The sequence below is a fragment of the Carettochelys insculpta genome, unplaced genomic scaffold (assembly GCF_033958435.1).
Source record: "Carettochelys insculpta isolate YL-2023 unplaced genomic scaffold, ASM3395843v1 scaffold_0051, whole genome shotgun sequence".
Taxonomy (NCBI): Eukaryota; Metazoa; Chordata; order Testudines; family Carettochelyidae; genus Carettochelys; species Carettochelys insculpta.
Window position 1 is genome coordinate 12,712 of NW_027439088.1, and position 15,384 is coordinate 28,095.

At 67.7% G+C, this 15,384-nt stretch overlaps 1 protein-coding gene across 1 annotated transcript; it reads left to right on the forward strand.

Moving 5' to 3' along the window:
• Nucleotides 1-172: 172 nt before the first annotated feature.
• On the forward strand, nucleotides 173-12,829 carry WRAP53 (WD repeat containing antisense to TP53). Its single transcript, XM_074983203.1, is given in 12 exon segments — nucleotides 173-282; nucleotides 5,005-5,316; nucleotides 5,856-5,954; nucleotides 6,725-6,833; nucleotides 6,993-7,081; nucleotides 7,266-7,356; nucleotides 7,753-7,885; nucleotides 8,747-8,891; nucleotides 8,893-8,956; nucleotides 9,614-9,717; nucleotides 11,436-11,579; nucleotides 12,527-12,829. Coding segments are annotated over 11 exon segments (1,404 nt in total). The 5' UTR covers nucleotides 173-282; nucleotides 5,005-5,083; the 3' UTR covers nucleotides 12,720-12,829.
• Nucleotides 12,830-15,384: the final 2,555 nt, after the last annotated feature.

Here is a 15,384-nt window from a genome sequence, read left to right on the forward strand (position 1 = left end):
GACCCCGCCCCCGCCCCAGTTCCATGACCCCGCCCCCTGCCCACGCCCCTTCATCTCGCGCTGTGTGGGGGGGCGGGGGCGCCCAATTCGGCTGCAGCTCGGGAGTGAGGAGTACCGGGGGAGGGCGGGGGGAACTGAGATCTCGCGGGATTTGGCCAGGGTGGGGGGCGGAGCGAGATCCCGCGGAGTCTCCAGCCCGCTCTCGCGAGACCTACGGAAGGGGGCGGGGCCTGCCGCTGTCATGGCCGCCGCCAGCCTTTGAGCCTCTGTTACTGCCGGGAGGTAAGGGGTGAGCGGGAGGGAATGGGCTCTTCCACCCCCCCCGCCCTGAGAGTGGGCTCTTCCACCCCCTCCCCCCGCAAGCGTGGGCTCTTCCACCCCCCGCCCTGAGAATGGGCTCTTCCAGCCTCCACCCCTGCGAGCGTGGGTCTTCTACCCCCCCGCCCTGAGAATGGGCTCTTCCACCCCCCTTCCCCCGGCGAGCGTAGACTTTTCCACCCCCCGCCCTGAGAATGGGCTCTTCCACCCCCCTCTCCCGGGAAGCGTGGGCTCTTCCATCCCCCCGCCCTGAGAATAGGCTCTTGCACCCCTACCCCGGCGATCGTGGACTCTTCCATCCCCCCGCCCTGAGAATGGGCTCTTCCAACCCCCCTCCCCCGGCGAGCGTAGACTTTTCCACCCCTCCGCCCTGAGAATGGGCTCTTCCATCCCCCCTCCCCCGGCGAGCGTAGGCTTTGCCACCCCTCCGCCCTGAGAATGGGCTCTTCCATCCCCCCTCCCCCGGCGAGTGTAGGCTTTGCCACCCCTCCGCCCTGAGAATGGGCTCTTCCATCCCCCCTCCCCCGGCGAGCGTAGGCTTTGCCACCCCTCCGCCCTGAGAATGGGCTCTTCCATCCCCCCTCCCCTGGCGAGCGTGGGCTTTTCCACCCCTCCACCCCCGAGAATGGGCACTTGCACTCCCTCCCCCGTCGAGCGTGGACTCTTCCACCCCCCCCCCCCCGCCGTGAGAATGGTCTCTTCCACCCCCCCCCCAGCCCTGGGCTCTCCCATCCCCCCTTCCCTGGGAGAGTGAGTGGGCTCGTCCGGGTTTACCCCACCCCAACGCCTAGCCAGAGTGGGCTCTTCCATCCAGCCTCCCCCGCCCAGCCTGGGAGCGAGTGGGCTCTTCCATTCCCCCCCTATAGGAGGAAATAGATTCTTCCACCTAGCCCCTTCCCCCGTGGTGGGAGAAGAGCTGCTTCTTCCTTCCCCTCTCCCTCCCTGGGAGAAAGTGGTCTCTTCCATCCCGCCCCTCCCCCCTGGAGAGAATGGGCTCTTCCAGATATACCCCCTCTTGCCTGCATAGAGTGGGCTCTTCCCTTACCCCCCCCCCCCGTGAGAGTAGAGTCTTCCATTACCCCCCCCCCCACATTAAGAAAGTAGATCCTTCCAGATAGCACCCCCGGGGTGGGGGAGGAGTGACCTTTTCCTTCCAGCCCCCCTCCCTGGGGGAGCGTGGGCTCTTCCAGATATACCCCCCTCGCCTGCAGAGTGGGCTCTTCCTTCCCCCCCCGGCATATTGGGCTCTTCCACCCCCCCACCCAAGGAGCGAGTGGGCTCTTCCACCTCACCCCCCCTCTAGCCCTGGAGGACAGTGAGCTCTTCCAACTACCCCCCCATCCCAGAGTCAGCTCTTCCACCCCCCCCCCCCGAGAGTGGTCTGCTCCACCTATATAGCCCCAGCCCGCAGGGGCCATGTGGCCAGCCCCCAGGTCGATCCCTCTCGCGGCTCTTCTCTGCACCTGCTCCCCCCGTCTGGCCCGGATCGGGGCCCGAGCCTCCCCCGGGGGGGGGGCATGGACAAGCGACTGCTCCCCTCCGTCTCCCCCGTTCCCGTGGCTGCACCCCGGAGCCACCTTCTGCCCTTGTTCCAGCCGCCTCGCGCGGGGGTCCCCCAACCCCTTTCTGCCCGGCTCCTTCCTCGGGCGCCCCGTCCCGTCCTGTGCGGGTGACACCGGCGGTCCTGGGCCGCCCCATCCCGTCCTGTGCGGGTGACACCGGCGGTCCTGGGCCGCCCCGTCCCGTCCTGTGCGGGTGACACCGGCGGTCCTGGGCCGCCCCATCCCGTCCTGTGCGGGCAACACCGGCGGTCCTGGGCCGCCCCATCCCGTCCTGTGCGGGTGACACCGGCGGTCCTGGGCCGCCCCATCCCGTCCTGTGCGGGTGACACCGAGGGGCCTGGGCCGCCCCGTCCCGTCCTGTGCGGGTGACACCGAGGGGCCTGGGCCGCCCCGTCCCGTCCTGTGCGGGTGACACCGGTGGTCCTTGGCTGCCCCGTCCCGTCCTGTGCGGGTGACACCGAGGGGCCTGGGCCGCCCCGTCCCGTCCTGTGCGGGTGACACCGGCAGTCCTGGGCCGCCCCGTCCCGTCCCGTGCGGGTGACACCGGCAGTCCTGGGCCGCCCCGTCCCATCCCGTGCGGGTGACACCGGCAGTCCTGGGCCGCCCCGTCCCGTCCCGTGCGGGTGACACCGGCGGTCCTGGGCCGCCCCGTCCCGTCCCGTGCGGGTGACACCGGTGGTCCTGGGCCGCCCCGTCCCGTCCCGTGCGGGCGACACCGATGGTCCTTGGCCGCCCCGTCCCGTCCTGTGAGGGCGACACCGATGGTCCTGGGCCGCCCCATCCCGTCCTGTGCGGGTGACACCGAGGGGTCTGGGCCGCCCCGTCCCGTCCTGTGCGGGTGACACCGGCGGTCCTGGGCCTCCCCGTCCCATCCTGTGCGGGTGACACCGAGGGTCCTGGGCTGCCCCGTCCCATCCTGTGCGGGTGACACCGGCGGTCCTGGACCACCCCGTCCCCTCCTGACACCGATGGTCCCCCTGACGTCCTGAGAGACCTCGATTTACCTCTCCCCTCTCCTCCAGCTGGTCCGCGTCGTTCTGCACGACGCCTCCGCCCCCCGCCGCGGTGCGGCCAACCACCCCCGGGAGCATTATCGATGGAAATATTGAACGCCCCCCCCCCCGCCTCCCAGCAGGGCTCTGGGGGTCCCTCGTCCTCGGTCCCCACCTCGGTGGAGCCCTGTGGAGGTGGCGTTTCTCCAGGGGGTCAACTCAAAGCTGGAGCAAGACCGTGCCAGTGGGGTGCCCCACCTCCATCGAGGCCCCCAGGCTGGTTCTGTGACACCCCCCCCCCACCAGCTCTCCCCGTTGCTTGGGGCGCAGTTCTCCAGCACCGCCCCATCTCCGCCTGCCTCACCTCCTGGGCCCGGGGGTGAACTTCCCAGGACTTCCCACTTGCCGGTTTCTCCTTCCGAGTTCCCCAGTCCCACTCGTCAGTGCAATCCCCCCTCCCCCTGGTGCTTTTCCAAGTGGTGTCTTCCAACCCCCCCCCAGAGAAGTGGATCCTTCCATTCTGCCCCCCCCCCCCCCGCCCAAGGAGAGGCTCTTCCATCCACCCTGTGTCCCCCCCAACCTGTGGTGAAAGTGGTGGGGGGCAGGAGGGGACCCAGGACTCCTGGGTTCTCTGCCTGGCGCTGGGAGGGCAGTGGGGGCTGGTGGTTAGAGCAGGGGGTGGGAGCCAGGACTCCTGGGTTCTCTCCCCGGTGCTGAGAGGGCAGTGAGGGCTGGTGGTTAGAGCAGAGGGCGGGAGCCAGGACTCCTGGGTTCTTTCCCCGGCGCTGGGAGGGCAGTGGGGGCTGGTGGTTAGAGCAGGGGGCCGGGAGCCAGGACTCCTGGGTTCTCTCCCCGGCGCTGGGAGGGCAGTGGGGGCTGGTGGTCAGAGCAGGGGGCCGGGAGCCAGGACTCCTGGGTTCTCTCCCCGGTGCTGGGAGGGCAGTGAGGGCTGGTGGTTAGAGCAGAGGGCGGGAGCCAGGACTCCTGGGTTCTTTCCCCGGCGCTGGGAGTGCAGTGGGGGCTGGTGGGTAGAGCAGGGGTGGGAGCCAGGACTCCTGGGTTCTCTCCCCGGCGCTAGGAGGGCAGTGGGGGCTGGTGGTTGGAGCAGGGGGTGGGAGCCAGGACTCCTGGGTTCTCTCCCCAGCGCTGGGAGGGCAGTGGGGGCTGGTGGTCAGAGCAGGGGCCGGGAGCCAGGACTCCTGGGTTCTCTCCCCAGCGCTGGGAGGGCAGTGGGGGCTGGTGGTTGGAGCAGGGGGCGGGAGCCAGGACTCCTGGGTTCTCTCCCTGGCACTGGGAGGGCAGTGGGGGCTGGTGGTTAGAGCAGGGGGTGGGAGCCAGGACTCCTGGGTTCTCTCCCCGGCGCTGGGAGGGCAGTGGGGGCTGGTGGTCAGAGCAGGGGGCCGGGAGCCAGGACTCCTGGGTTCTCTCCCCGGCGCTGGGAGGGCAGTGGGGGCTGGTGGTTAGAGCAGGGGGCGGGAGCCAGGACTCCTGGGTTCTCCCCAGTGCTGGGAGGGCAGTGGGGGCTGGTGGTTAGAGCAGGGGGCGGGAGCCAGGACTCCTGGGTTCTCTCCCTGGCGCTGGGAGGGCAGTGGGGGCTGGTGGTTGGAGCAGGGGGCGGGAGCCAGGACTCCTGGGTTCTCTCCCTGGCGCTGGGAGGGCAGTGGGGGCTGGTGGTTAGAGCAGGGGGCGGGAGCCAGGACTCCTGGGTTCTCTCCCTGGCGCTGGGAGGGCAGTGGGGGCTGGTGGTTGGAGCAGGGGGCGGGAGCCAGGACTCCTGGGTTCTCTCCCTGGCGCTGGGAGGGCAGTGGGGGCTGGTGGTTAGAGCAGGGGGCCGGGAGCCAGGACTCCTGGGTTCTCTCCCCGGCGCTGGGAGGGCAGTGGGGGCTGGTGGTCAGAGCAGGGGGCGGGAGCCAGGACTCCTGGGTTCTCTCCCCGGCGCTGGGAGGGCAGTGGGGGCTGGTGGTCAGAGCAGGGGGCCGGGAGCCAGGACTCCTGGGTTCTCTCCCCGGCGCTGGGAGGGCAGTGGGGGCTGGTGGTTAGAGCAGGGGGCCGGGAGCCAGGACTCCTGGGCTCCTCCCCCCCGGCTGTGGGCCTGTCCCACACCATTAACCCTTTCTCTCCTGGCTCTGCAGGTGCCCTGTCCTGAGCTCTGGGCATGTCCGGGCCCCTTGGCACCTCCAGGCCCCGCTGGAAGACGCCCCCCCTGGCCCCATGGACCCGGAAATGCCCACCAGAGATGCTGCTGCTGCAGAGAACCCACCTGGAGGGGACCCCGGCCCCTCCGAGCCACCCACAAAGCTGGCCAGGCTGAACGGCTGCCCCCCGGGCGAAGCGCCGGCCGAGGGGGGCAGCGGAGATCTGGCGGGGGGGCTAGAGCCGGCCGAAGGAGGGGATGAGGCCAAGAATGACAGCAGGGAAGAGCCAGCCTTGGAAGAGGAGGAGGTGTAAGAGCCCGGAGTCCTGGGTTCTCTCCCCGGCGCTGGGAGGGCAGTGGGGGCTGGTGGTCAGAGCAGGGGGCCGGGAGCCAGGACTCCTGGGTTCTCTCCCCGGCGCTGGGAGGGCAGTGGGGGCTGGTGGTTAGAGCAGGGGCCGGGAGCCAGGACTCCTGGGTTCTCTCCCCGGCGCTGGGAGGGCAGTGGGGGCTGGTGGTTAGAGCAGGGGCCGGGAGCCAGGACTCCTGGGTTCTCTCCCCGGCGCTGGGAGGGCAGTGGGGGCTGGTGGGTAGAGCAGGAGGCCGGGAGCCAGGACTCCTGGGTTCTCTCCCCGGCACTGGGAGGGCAGTGGGGGCTGGTGGTTAGAGCAGGGGTGGGAGCCAGGACTCCTGGGTTCTCTCCCCGGCGCTGGGAGGGCAGTGGGGGCTGGTGGTTAGAGCAGGGGTGGGAGCCGGGACTCCCGGGTTCTCTCCCCGGCGCTGGGAGGGTAGTGGGGGCTGGGGGTTAGACTTGGGGGGGGGGGTGCCCTTTGTAACAGTGTCTCCCCCCAGCCTGCTGGACTATGAGTTCCTGGTCCCTCCGCGACTGCTGACGGGCGCCTGGGATGAATACAGCCGGGTGCCAGAGAACTTCCTGAAGGGCTGTAAGTGGTAGGTGGCTGGGCCCCGAGCGGGGCAGGTGTCTGGGGGGACATCTGGGGTCTCTCCTCAGAGCCAGGTTGGTTCAGAGGGGGGACCCCATTAAGGATGGAAGCTGCCAATGTACAGGTGGGTGACTGGGAAGACTGAGGAAAGGAGGTCTTCCTAGCTGAACAGTGGGAGAGTAGTGGGGGCTGGGAGCCAGGACTCCTGGGTTCTCTCCCCAGCACTTGGGGGGCAGTGGGGGCTGGTGGTTAGAGCAGGGAGCCTGGAGCCAGCACTCCTGGGTTCTCTCCCCGGCGCTGGGAGGGCAGTGGGGGCTGGTGGTCAGAGCAGGAGGTGGGAGCCAGGACTCCTGGGTTCTCTCCCCGGCTCTGGGAGGGCAGTGGGGGCTGGTGGTCAGAGCAGGGGGCCGGGAGCCAGCACTCCTGGGTTCTCTCCCCAGCGCTGGGAGGGCAGTGGGGGCTGGTGGTTAGGGCAGGGGGCCGGGAGCCAGCACTCCTGGGTTCTCTCCCCGGCGCTGGGAGGGCAGTGGGGGCTGGTGGTCAGAGCAGGAGGTGGGAGCCAGGACTCCTGGGTTCTCTCCCCGGCTCTGGGAGGGCAGTGGGGGCTGGTGGTCAGAGCAGGGGGCCGGGAGCCAGGACTCCTGGGTTCTCTCCCCGGCGCTGGGAGGGCAGTGGGGGCTGGTGGTTAGGGCAGGGGGCCGGGAGCCAGGACTCCTGGGTTCTCTCCGTCTCACCGGTGGATTCCCTGATGGCCCGTCTCTGTCCCACGCTCCGCAGGGCGCCGGATGGTTCCTGTCTCCTGACTAACAGCGCTGACCACGTCCTGCGCATTTATAACCTGCCGCTAGAGCTGTACGGCCCCGAGTGGGGGCCCATGGCCGAGATGGTAGGTGGGGGGCAGGGTGTGTCCTGCCCTCAGTGGTCCCCTGGAGAGCTCTGCGTGCTGGGGAGAGAACCCAGGAGTCCTGGCTCCCGGCCCACCCCTGCTCTAACCACCAGCCCCCACTGTCTCACCATCCATGTCCATGTTCCCGTCTCTCCCCAGCGGCCGGTGTTGCGAATGGCAGAAGGAGACACCATCTACGACTACTGCTGGTTCCCCCTGATGAGCTCTGCTGATCCCCCAACCTGCTTGTAAGTGCTTCGGCCACTGGGTCCATTTCTCCCCCGGCCCAGGGCAGGACTGGTTGGCTCAGGGGCAGGGCCTGGCCCCTCTAGGGGTGCCGGCTCCCCTGGCTCAGGGGCAGGGAATGGGGCAGGGCCCTCTTGGGGCACCAGCTCTGTCCTGCAGCCTTTTCTATTTCTTGTCTTTCTGCAGTTTTGCCAGCAGTAGCCGGGACAACCCCGTCCACGTGTGGGATGCGTTCAACGGGGAGCTGCGAGCCACCTTCCGCTGCTACAACCACCTGGTGGGTCAGAGCCTGGCTCCCACCCTCTGCTCTAACCACCAGCCCCCACTGCCCCAGGGAGAGAACCCAGGCGTCCTGGCTCCTGGTCCCCTGCTCTAACCACCAGCCCCCACTGCCTTCCCAGCGCTGGGGAGAGAACCCAGGAGTCCTGGCTCCCGGCCCCCTGCTTTAACCACCAGCCCTCACTGCCCTCCCAGCGCCGGGGAGAGAACCCAGGAGTCCTGGCTCCCACCCCCTGCTCTAACCACCAGCCCCCACTGCCCTCCCAGCGCCGGGGAGAGAACCCAGGAGTCCTGGCTCCCCCACCCCGCTCTCACCACCAGCCCCCACTGCCCTCCCAGCGCCGGGGAGAGAACCCAGGAGTCCTGACACCCCTCTCTGCCTTTGTGTCCCCAGGACGAGCTGACGGCTGCCCACTGTGTGTCCTTTACCCCTGATGGCTCCCAGCTCTTCTGCGGACTGGACAAGGCTGTGCGGGTGTTCGACACGGAGCGCCCCGGACGGGAGTGCGAGAGCCGCCCGACGTTCGGTGAGAATGGCCCTCTGGCTCTGCCCCTGCTATCATTAGGTTTCAGAGTCAACGCTTCAGCCAGAGGGACAGGAGAGGACCGGGCCGATCCCAGGAGGTCAATCCGGGGGTGATACTGCAGCGCATGGACCCAAACAGGAAGTTGGTTGTGGTCCCCATAGTCAAAATTATCCAGTCTGCTATCAGTAGGTTTCAGAGTTAACACATGCCAGCTGGGTGCAGGGGCACCAGGGGGTTCAAACGTGAGCTGATCCCTGCCCTTCTGCCAGCGCACTAGGCGTCACTTGTCACTGTGTTGTTGGTTTCCCCCACGGTCACACAGAGGGCTGCCGTTATCCCGCCACCATTAGGTTCCAGAGTTAACATGCAGCTGAGGTGCGGGTGGGCAGGCAGGCGGGGTACATAGCGGAGGTGTTACATCACATTCAGTCCCCCCCCCCCCACTCCCCGCCGTCCCTTGCAGTGACATAAGGGATTGACATTGTCCCACCACCATTAGGTTCCAGAGTTAACATGCAGCTGAGGTGCGGGTGGGCAGGCAGGCGGGGTACATGGCGGGGGTGTTACATCACATTCAGTCCCCCCCCCCACTCCCCGCCATCCCTCGCAGTGACGTAAGGGATTGGCGTTGTCCCACCACCATTAGGTTCCAGAGTTAACATGCAGCTGAGGTGCGGGTGGGCAGGCAGGCGGGGTACATGGAGGGGGTGTTACATCACATTCAGTCCCCCCCACTCCCCGCCGTCCCTCGCAGTGGCAGAGGGGGCTGACCTCACACAGCCACCATTACGCTCCAGAGTGAACGGCCCGGTGCTGTGCTGTGGGGCGGGTGGCAGCTCAGCCTCTTCCCCCGCCCCACAGCGAAGAAGCAGGGTCAGAGTGGCCTCATCTCCTCCATTGCCTTCAGCCCGGCCCAGCCCCTCTACGCCTGCACCTCCTACGCCCGCACGGTGGGGCTGTACTCGCGGGCCGACGGCGAGCCCCTCGCCCTGCTGCTGGGCCACCGGGGGGGGCGTCACCCACGCCCTCTTCTCCCCCGACGGCGCCCGCCTCTTCACCGGAGGCCGCAAGGTAGGCGGGGCCTGGGGGAGGGGGCGGAGCCTGGCGGGCTGGAGGCGGGGCTTAGTAAAGGGCGGGGGGCCTTGGGATGCCGCTGGTTTTGTGGGGCTCAGATTGTATCATTGAGGCGGGAGCCTGGGTTCCAGGAAGGCCCCGGGGGCGGAGCCTAGGAGGCTAGGGGCGGGGCTAGAACAGTTCTGGGGGGCGGAGCCTAGCAGGCCAGGGGCAGGACTAGAACAGATCTGGGGACGGGTTCTGGGTTTCAGGAATGCCCCAGGGGTGGAGCCTAGCAGGCCAGGGGCGGGGCTAGAACAGTTCTGGGGGCGGAGTCTGGGTTTCAGGAATGCCTCGGGGGCGGAGCCTAGCAGGACAGGGGCGGGGCTAGAACGCTCCTGGGGGCGGAGTCTGGGTTTCAGGAATGTCCCCGGGGTGGGGCCTGGATAAAAAGGGGGCGGGGCTAGAATGGCCCCAGAGGCGGAGCCTGGCACGCTGGGGCGGGGCTCGAATGTCATTCGGGGGCGGGGCTTGAATGCTGTTGGGTCGGAGTCTGAGTTTCAGGAACCTCTCTGGGGGCGTGGCCTGGCACTGGGGGCGGAGCCTGGGTTTGGGTGTCGGGTTTCTTTGGGGGGGGTGCGCTGGGCTTACGGCCCCCCCCCCATGTTCCCCCAGGACCCCGAGATCCTGTGCTGGGACCTGCGGCAGCCCAGCCGCCCCCTCTGCTCCCTGCCTCGCTCGGTGGCCACCAACCAGCGCCTCTACTTCGACCTCGACCCGTGAGTGCCCCCCGCCCTGGCGTGCCCCCCACTTGGGGGGCCAGGGACACGCCCACGCCCTCCCTGCACCCTGCGGGCACGGAGCCTGGAAGCCAGGGTTCTCTCCCGGGCGCTGGGGGGCAGTGGGGGCTGGTGGGTAGAGCAGGGGGTGGGAGCCAGGACTCCTGGGTTCTCTCCCGGGCGCTGGAAGGGCAGTGGGGGCTGGTGGTTAGAGCAGGGGGCAGGAGCCAGGACTCCTGGGTTCTCTCCCCGGCGCTGGGAGGGCAGTGGGGGCTGGTGGTCAGAGCAGGGGGTGGGAGCCAGGACTCCTGGGTTCTCTCCCTGGCGCTGGAAGGGCAGTGGGGGCTGGTGGTTAGAGCAGGGGGTGGGAGCCAGGACTCCTGGGTTCTCTCCCTGGCGCTGGGAGGGCAGTGGGGGCTGGTGGTTAGAGCAGGGGGCGGGAGCCAGGACTCCTGGGTTCTCTCCCTGGCGCTGGGAGGGTAGTGGGGGCTGGTGGTTAGAGCAGGGGGCGGGAGCCAGGACTCCTGGGTTCTCTCCCTGGCGCTGGGAGGGTAGTGGGGGCTGGTGGTTAGAGCAGGGGGCAGGAGCCAGGACTCCTGGGTTCTCTCCCGGGCGCTGGGAGGGCAGTGGGGGCTGGTGGTTAGAGCAGGGGGCAGGAGCCAGGACTCCTGGGTTCTCTCCCCGGCGCTGGGAGGGCAGTGGGGGCTGGTGGTCAGAGCAGGGGGTGGGAGCCAGGACTCCTGGGTTCTCTCCCTGGCGCTGGGAGGGCAGTGGGGGCTGGTGGTTAGAGCAGGGGGTGGGAGCCAGGACTCCTGGGTTCTCTCCCCGGCGCTGGGGGGCAGTGGGGGCTGGTGGGTAGAGCAGGGGGTGGGAGCCAGGACTCCTGGGTTCTCTCCCCGGCGCTGGGAGGGCAGTGGGGGCTGGTGGTTAGAGCAGGGGGTGGGAGCCAGGACTCCTGGGTTCTCTCCCCGGCGCTGGGGGGCAGTGGGGGCTGGTGGGTAGAGCAGGGGGTGGGAGCCAGGACTCCTGGGTTCTCTCCCCGGCGCTGGGAGGGCAGTGGGGGCTGGTGGTCAGAGCAGGGGGTGGGAGCCAGGACTCCTGGGTTCTCTCCCCGGCGCTGGGAGGGCAGTGGGGGCTGGTGGTTAGAGCAGGGGGCGGGAGCCAGGACTCCTGGGTTCTCTCCCCGGCGCTGGGAGGGCAGTGGGGGCTGGTGGTTAGAGCAGGGGGTGGGAGCCAGGACTCCTGGGTTCTCTCCCCGGTGCTGGGAGGGCAGTGGGGGCTGGTGGTCAGAGCAGGGGGCGGGAACCAGGACTCCTGGGTTCTCTCCCCAGTGCTGGGAGGGCAGTGGGGGCTGGTGGGTAGAGCAGGGGGTGGGAGCCAGGACTCCTGGGTTCTCTCCCCGGCGCTGGAGGGCAGTGGGGGCTGGTGGTTAGAGCAGGGGGCGGGAGCCAGGACTCCTGGGTTCTCTCCCCGGCGCTGCCACACACACATTCAATGTGAACCAGGCTAGATCAGTGTCTACTCTGTGCCTCAGTTTCCCCACTGAACTCTTCCCTTGGTGTGGAAATCCTGCTGGAGCCGTGATGCCCCGTCAGAGGGTCATGGTGGGGGCTCTGCCGAGGGACCCAGGCGTCCTGTCACCCCCTGGCAGTGATCTCCCAGGACCCCGGCAGACGTAACCCGCCAGGCCTCTGACTCGGTGCCGCCCACCCCTGCAGGAGCGGCCGCTACCTGGTGAGCGGGACCACAGAGGGGCTGGTCGCGGTGTGGGACACGGCCCAGCCGCCAGCCGGCGACCCAGAGCCTGTCCTGCAGCCCGTCCTCCGGTTCCAGGCACTGCGGGACTGCCTCAATGGGATCAGGTATGCGAGTGGGGCCAGGACTCCTGGGTTCTCTCCCCGGCACTGGGAGGGCAGTGGGGGCTGGTGGTTAGAGCAGGGAGTGGGGCCAGGACTCCTGGGTTCTCTCCTCGGCGCTGGGAGGGCAGTGGGGGCTGGTGGGTAGAGCAGGGGGCGGGAGCCAGGACTCCTGGGTTCTCTCCCCGGCACTGGGAGAGCAGTGGGGGCTGGTGGTTAGAGCAGGGGCCGGGAGCCAGGACTCCTGGGTTCTCTCCCCGGCGCTGGGAGGGCAGTGGGGGCTGGTGGTTAGAGCAGGGAGTGGGGCCAGGACTCCTGGTTTCTCTCCCCGGCGCTGGGAGGGCAGTGGGGGCTGGTGGTTAGAGCAGGGGCCGGGAGCCAGGACTCCTGGGTTCTCTCCCCAGCACTGGGAGGGCAGTGGGGGCTGGTGGTTAGAGCAGGGGGGCGGGAGCCAGGACTCCTGGTTTCTCTCCCCGGCGCTGGGAGGGCAGTGGGGGCTGGTGGTTAGAGCAGGGGGTGGGAGCCAGGACTCCTGGGTTCTCTCCCCGGCGCTGGGAGGGCAGTGGGGGTTGGTGGTTAGAGCAGCGTCCGGGAACCAGGACTCCTGGGTTCTCTCCCCGGCGCTGGGAGGGCAGTGGGGGCTGGTGGTTAGAGCAGGGAGTGGGGCCAGGACTCCTGGGTTCTCTCCCCGGCGCTGGGAGGGTAGTGGGGGCTGGTGGTTAGAGCAGGGGGTGGGAGCCAGGACTCCTGGGTTCTCTCCCCGGCACTGGGAGGGCAGTCGGGGCTGGTGGTTAGAGCAGGGGGCCGGGAGCCAGGACTCCTGGGTTCTCTCCCTGGAGCTGGGAGGGCGGGGGGGCTGCTGGTTACAGCGGGGAGCCGGGGGCCAGGACTCCTGGGTTCCCCCCAGCCCCTTCCACATGTTGCCCGCTCCTGACCCACTCTTCCCCCACCAGCCTTCACCCCAGCCTGCCCCTCCTGGCCAGCGCCTCAGGTCAGCGGCAGTTCCCGGACCCCTGGCCCAGCAGCGAAGACGACGAAGAGGGGGGTTCCCAGTCCCCCCTGCACCTGGGCGGGGGCCAGAACTGCCTGCAGCTATGGTGGTGGGGGGCCAGTGGGAGCCAGGAGCCAGCCCCACCCCCTACGTGATGCTGCTGGACCCCGGGAGGGGTGGGGGGCTGGGTGTCGGATGTGGGGCGGCTGCTTGGTCGCTCTCAGGTCTGTGTATTCCCTGGCATCTGGGGGGCTTAAATCTTTTGTATTCACTCTTTGTCCCCCTCTGTTTTTGGGGGGCTGGTGCATGGGGGAGGGACCCCCGACCCAGGGCAGGACTGGCTGGCTCAGGGGCAGGGAATGGGGCACGGCCTGGCCCCTCTAGGGGCGCCGGCTCCCCCCGGCCTAGGGCAGGACTGGCTGGCTCAGGGGGCAGGGAATGGGGTGGGGTGGGTGCCAGCTGTCCCTGGTTTCCCCAGTAACAGGGGAGCTGGGGGTCAGGCCCCCCGCGTTCGGGCGTGCGAATCCCATCCCAGCTCCGCTGTCTGGGGCTGGTTTGTCTTGGCAGCGGCTGGCCAAACACAGCTGGGGGCGGGTAAATAGCGGTGCCCATGGGGGGGGTGTTGGCACCAGCGTTGTTCGAAAGGTCACAGGGCGGGGGAGGGCTGTGAAACAGGACGCCTGGGTTCGCTTCCTGCTCAGGGGAGGGGATGGGGCCCAGAGGGCTAATAGCTGGGGGGGTAGCCAGCCGCCCCGCCCCAGAGGTGGGCGCATCTCGGCGCCAGGCGAGGGGTCCCTGTGTCCCTGGCTGCCCCGCCCCAGAGGTGGGCGCATCTCGGCACCGGATGAGGGGTCCCCGTGTCCCCAGCCGCCCCGCCCCAGAGGTGGGCGCATCTCGGTGCCAGGTGTGGGGTTTCCATGTCCCCGGCCGCCCTGCCCCAGAGGTGGGCGCATCTCGGGGCCGGGTCCCTTTAAGAGCTCACCTTCTTTCCCTCCCCACCTGGGTCTCCTGTTTCCAGCAGCATCCGGTTGCCACAGCAACGCTGCTGTGAAGTCACAAAGACAGAATGAGGGGCAATGAAACAGGGCTGGGAGCCACGTTCCCCTCTTAAAGGGACCCTGCAGCCCGGACTCCTGGGTTCTCTCCCTGGCGCTGGGAGGGCAGTGGGGGCTGGTGGTGAGAGCAGGGGGTGGGAGCCAGGACTCCTGGGTTCTCTCCCCAGCGCTGGGAGGGCAGTGGGGGCTGGTGGGTAGAGCAGGGGCCGGGAGCCAGGACTCCTGGGTTCTCCCCGGTGCTGGGAGGGCAGTGGGGGCTGGTGGTTAGAGCAGGGGCCGGGAGCCAGGACTCCTGGGTTCTCCCCGGTGCTGGGAGGGCAGTGGGGGCTGGCGGTTAGATTGGGAGGGGGCGGGAGCCAGTGCTCACCACCAGCCCTTGCTGGCCTCCCAGAGCCGGGGAGAGAACCCAGGAGTCCTGCCTCCCAGCCCCCCACTCTCACCCCTCGCCCTGACCTGAGCCAGCCCTGTCAGGTTGGGTATGCGCCGAATCAGCCCCCTGGCTGTGATGTGGGGCCAGCAAGAGCTGTGGGGTGACTCTCCCCCTCCCCAGCCCTGTCTGTTGTCGACCGTGATTTCTTGCCTGCCTGTCGGGGTCGCCTGGCAACCGGGTAAAGCGAGCCAGCGGCTGAGACACCGGGTGGTGGGTGTGTGCGTGCGAGGGCTCGCACGTGCTCGTGTACTCACAGGAGCGTGCGAGTGAGTGTGTCCCTTCGTGCCCTGGAGTCTGCTTGTGCCCGTCGGACCCAATAAGAAACCGACATACCAACCTGGCACTTCCGGTAGACCCTACAATAACAAAGCCTCGTGTGAAGCCAGCGTTTCTGGTAGACCGTACAATAACAAAGCCTTGTATGAAGCCAGTGTTTCCGGTAGACCCTACAATAACAAAGGCACCTACGAAATCAGCATTTCCAGTTGACCCTACAATAACAAAGCCTTGTATGAAGCCGGTGTTTCCAGTAGACCCTACAATAACAAAGGCACCTACGAAATCAGCGCTTCCGGTAGACCCTACAATAACAAAACCTCATATGAAGCTAGTGTTTTTGGTAGACCCTATGATGACAAAGCCATGTACGAAGTCAGCGCTTCCAGTAGACCCTATAATAACAAAGCCTCATATGAAGTCAGTGCTTCCAGTAGACCCTACAAGAACAAAGCCACGTACGAAGCCAGCTCTGCCGCTTTACCGTACAATAAAGAAGTCACGTCTGAAGCCAGTGCTTCCAGTAGACCCGACAATAACGAAGCCATGTATGAAGCTACCGCTCCTGGTAGACCCTACAATAGCAAAGCCACGCCCAGGTCATGCGTTGAAAAGCCCTGCTGATGTATTATTGTAGGGTCTACTTCCACCATGCGATTTTGTTGTTCCGGGGTCAGTATAGTTTGGGGTTTTTTGGTCCTCGACCGCTTGACCATGAAAGCCGAAGAAGGGGTTGGCCAATCTTAGCCTTGAAAGGGGTGGCAGCTCCATTGGGGAATCTCCCTCCTCACCACAGCAGTATAGGGGCTATGACACATGACGCCCAGCAAGCCAACCCACCAGAAGGAGCTTTAATTCCCTGGTTTTTCCCACCCCCCCAGCCCTTGCTTTCAGCAGGCCCCTCACGTCCCCGCCGGCGCCTGTCTGCGCTTGCCTGAATCTCACACCTTTCTCGGCCAGAGCTGTACGTCACGGCTAGTGGGGGGACAGAATGGCTGCCCCCAGGAGCTGTGGGGCTGGCAGGGGTGGGGGCCATGCTCTCTGCACAGGATGTGCTGG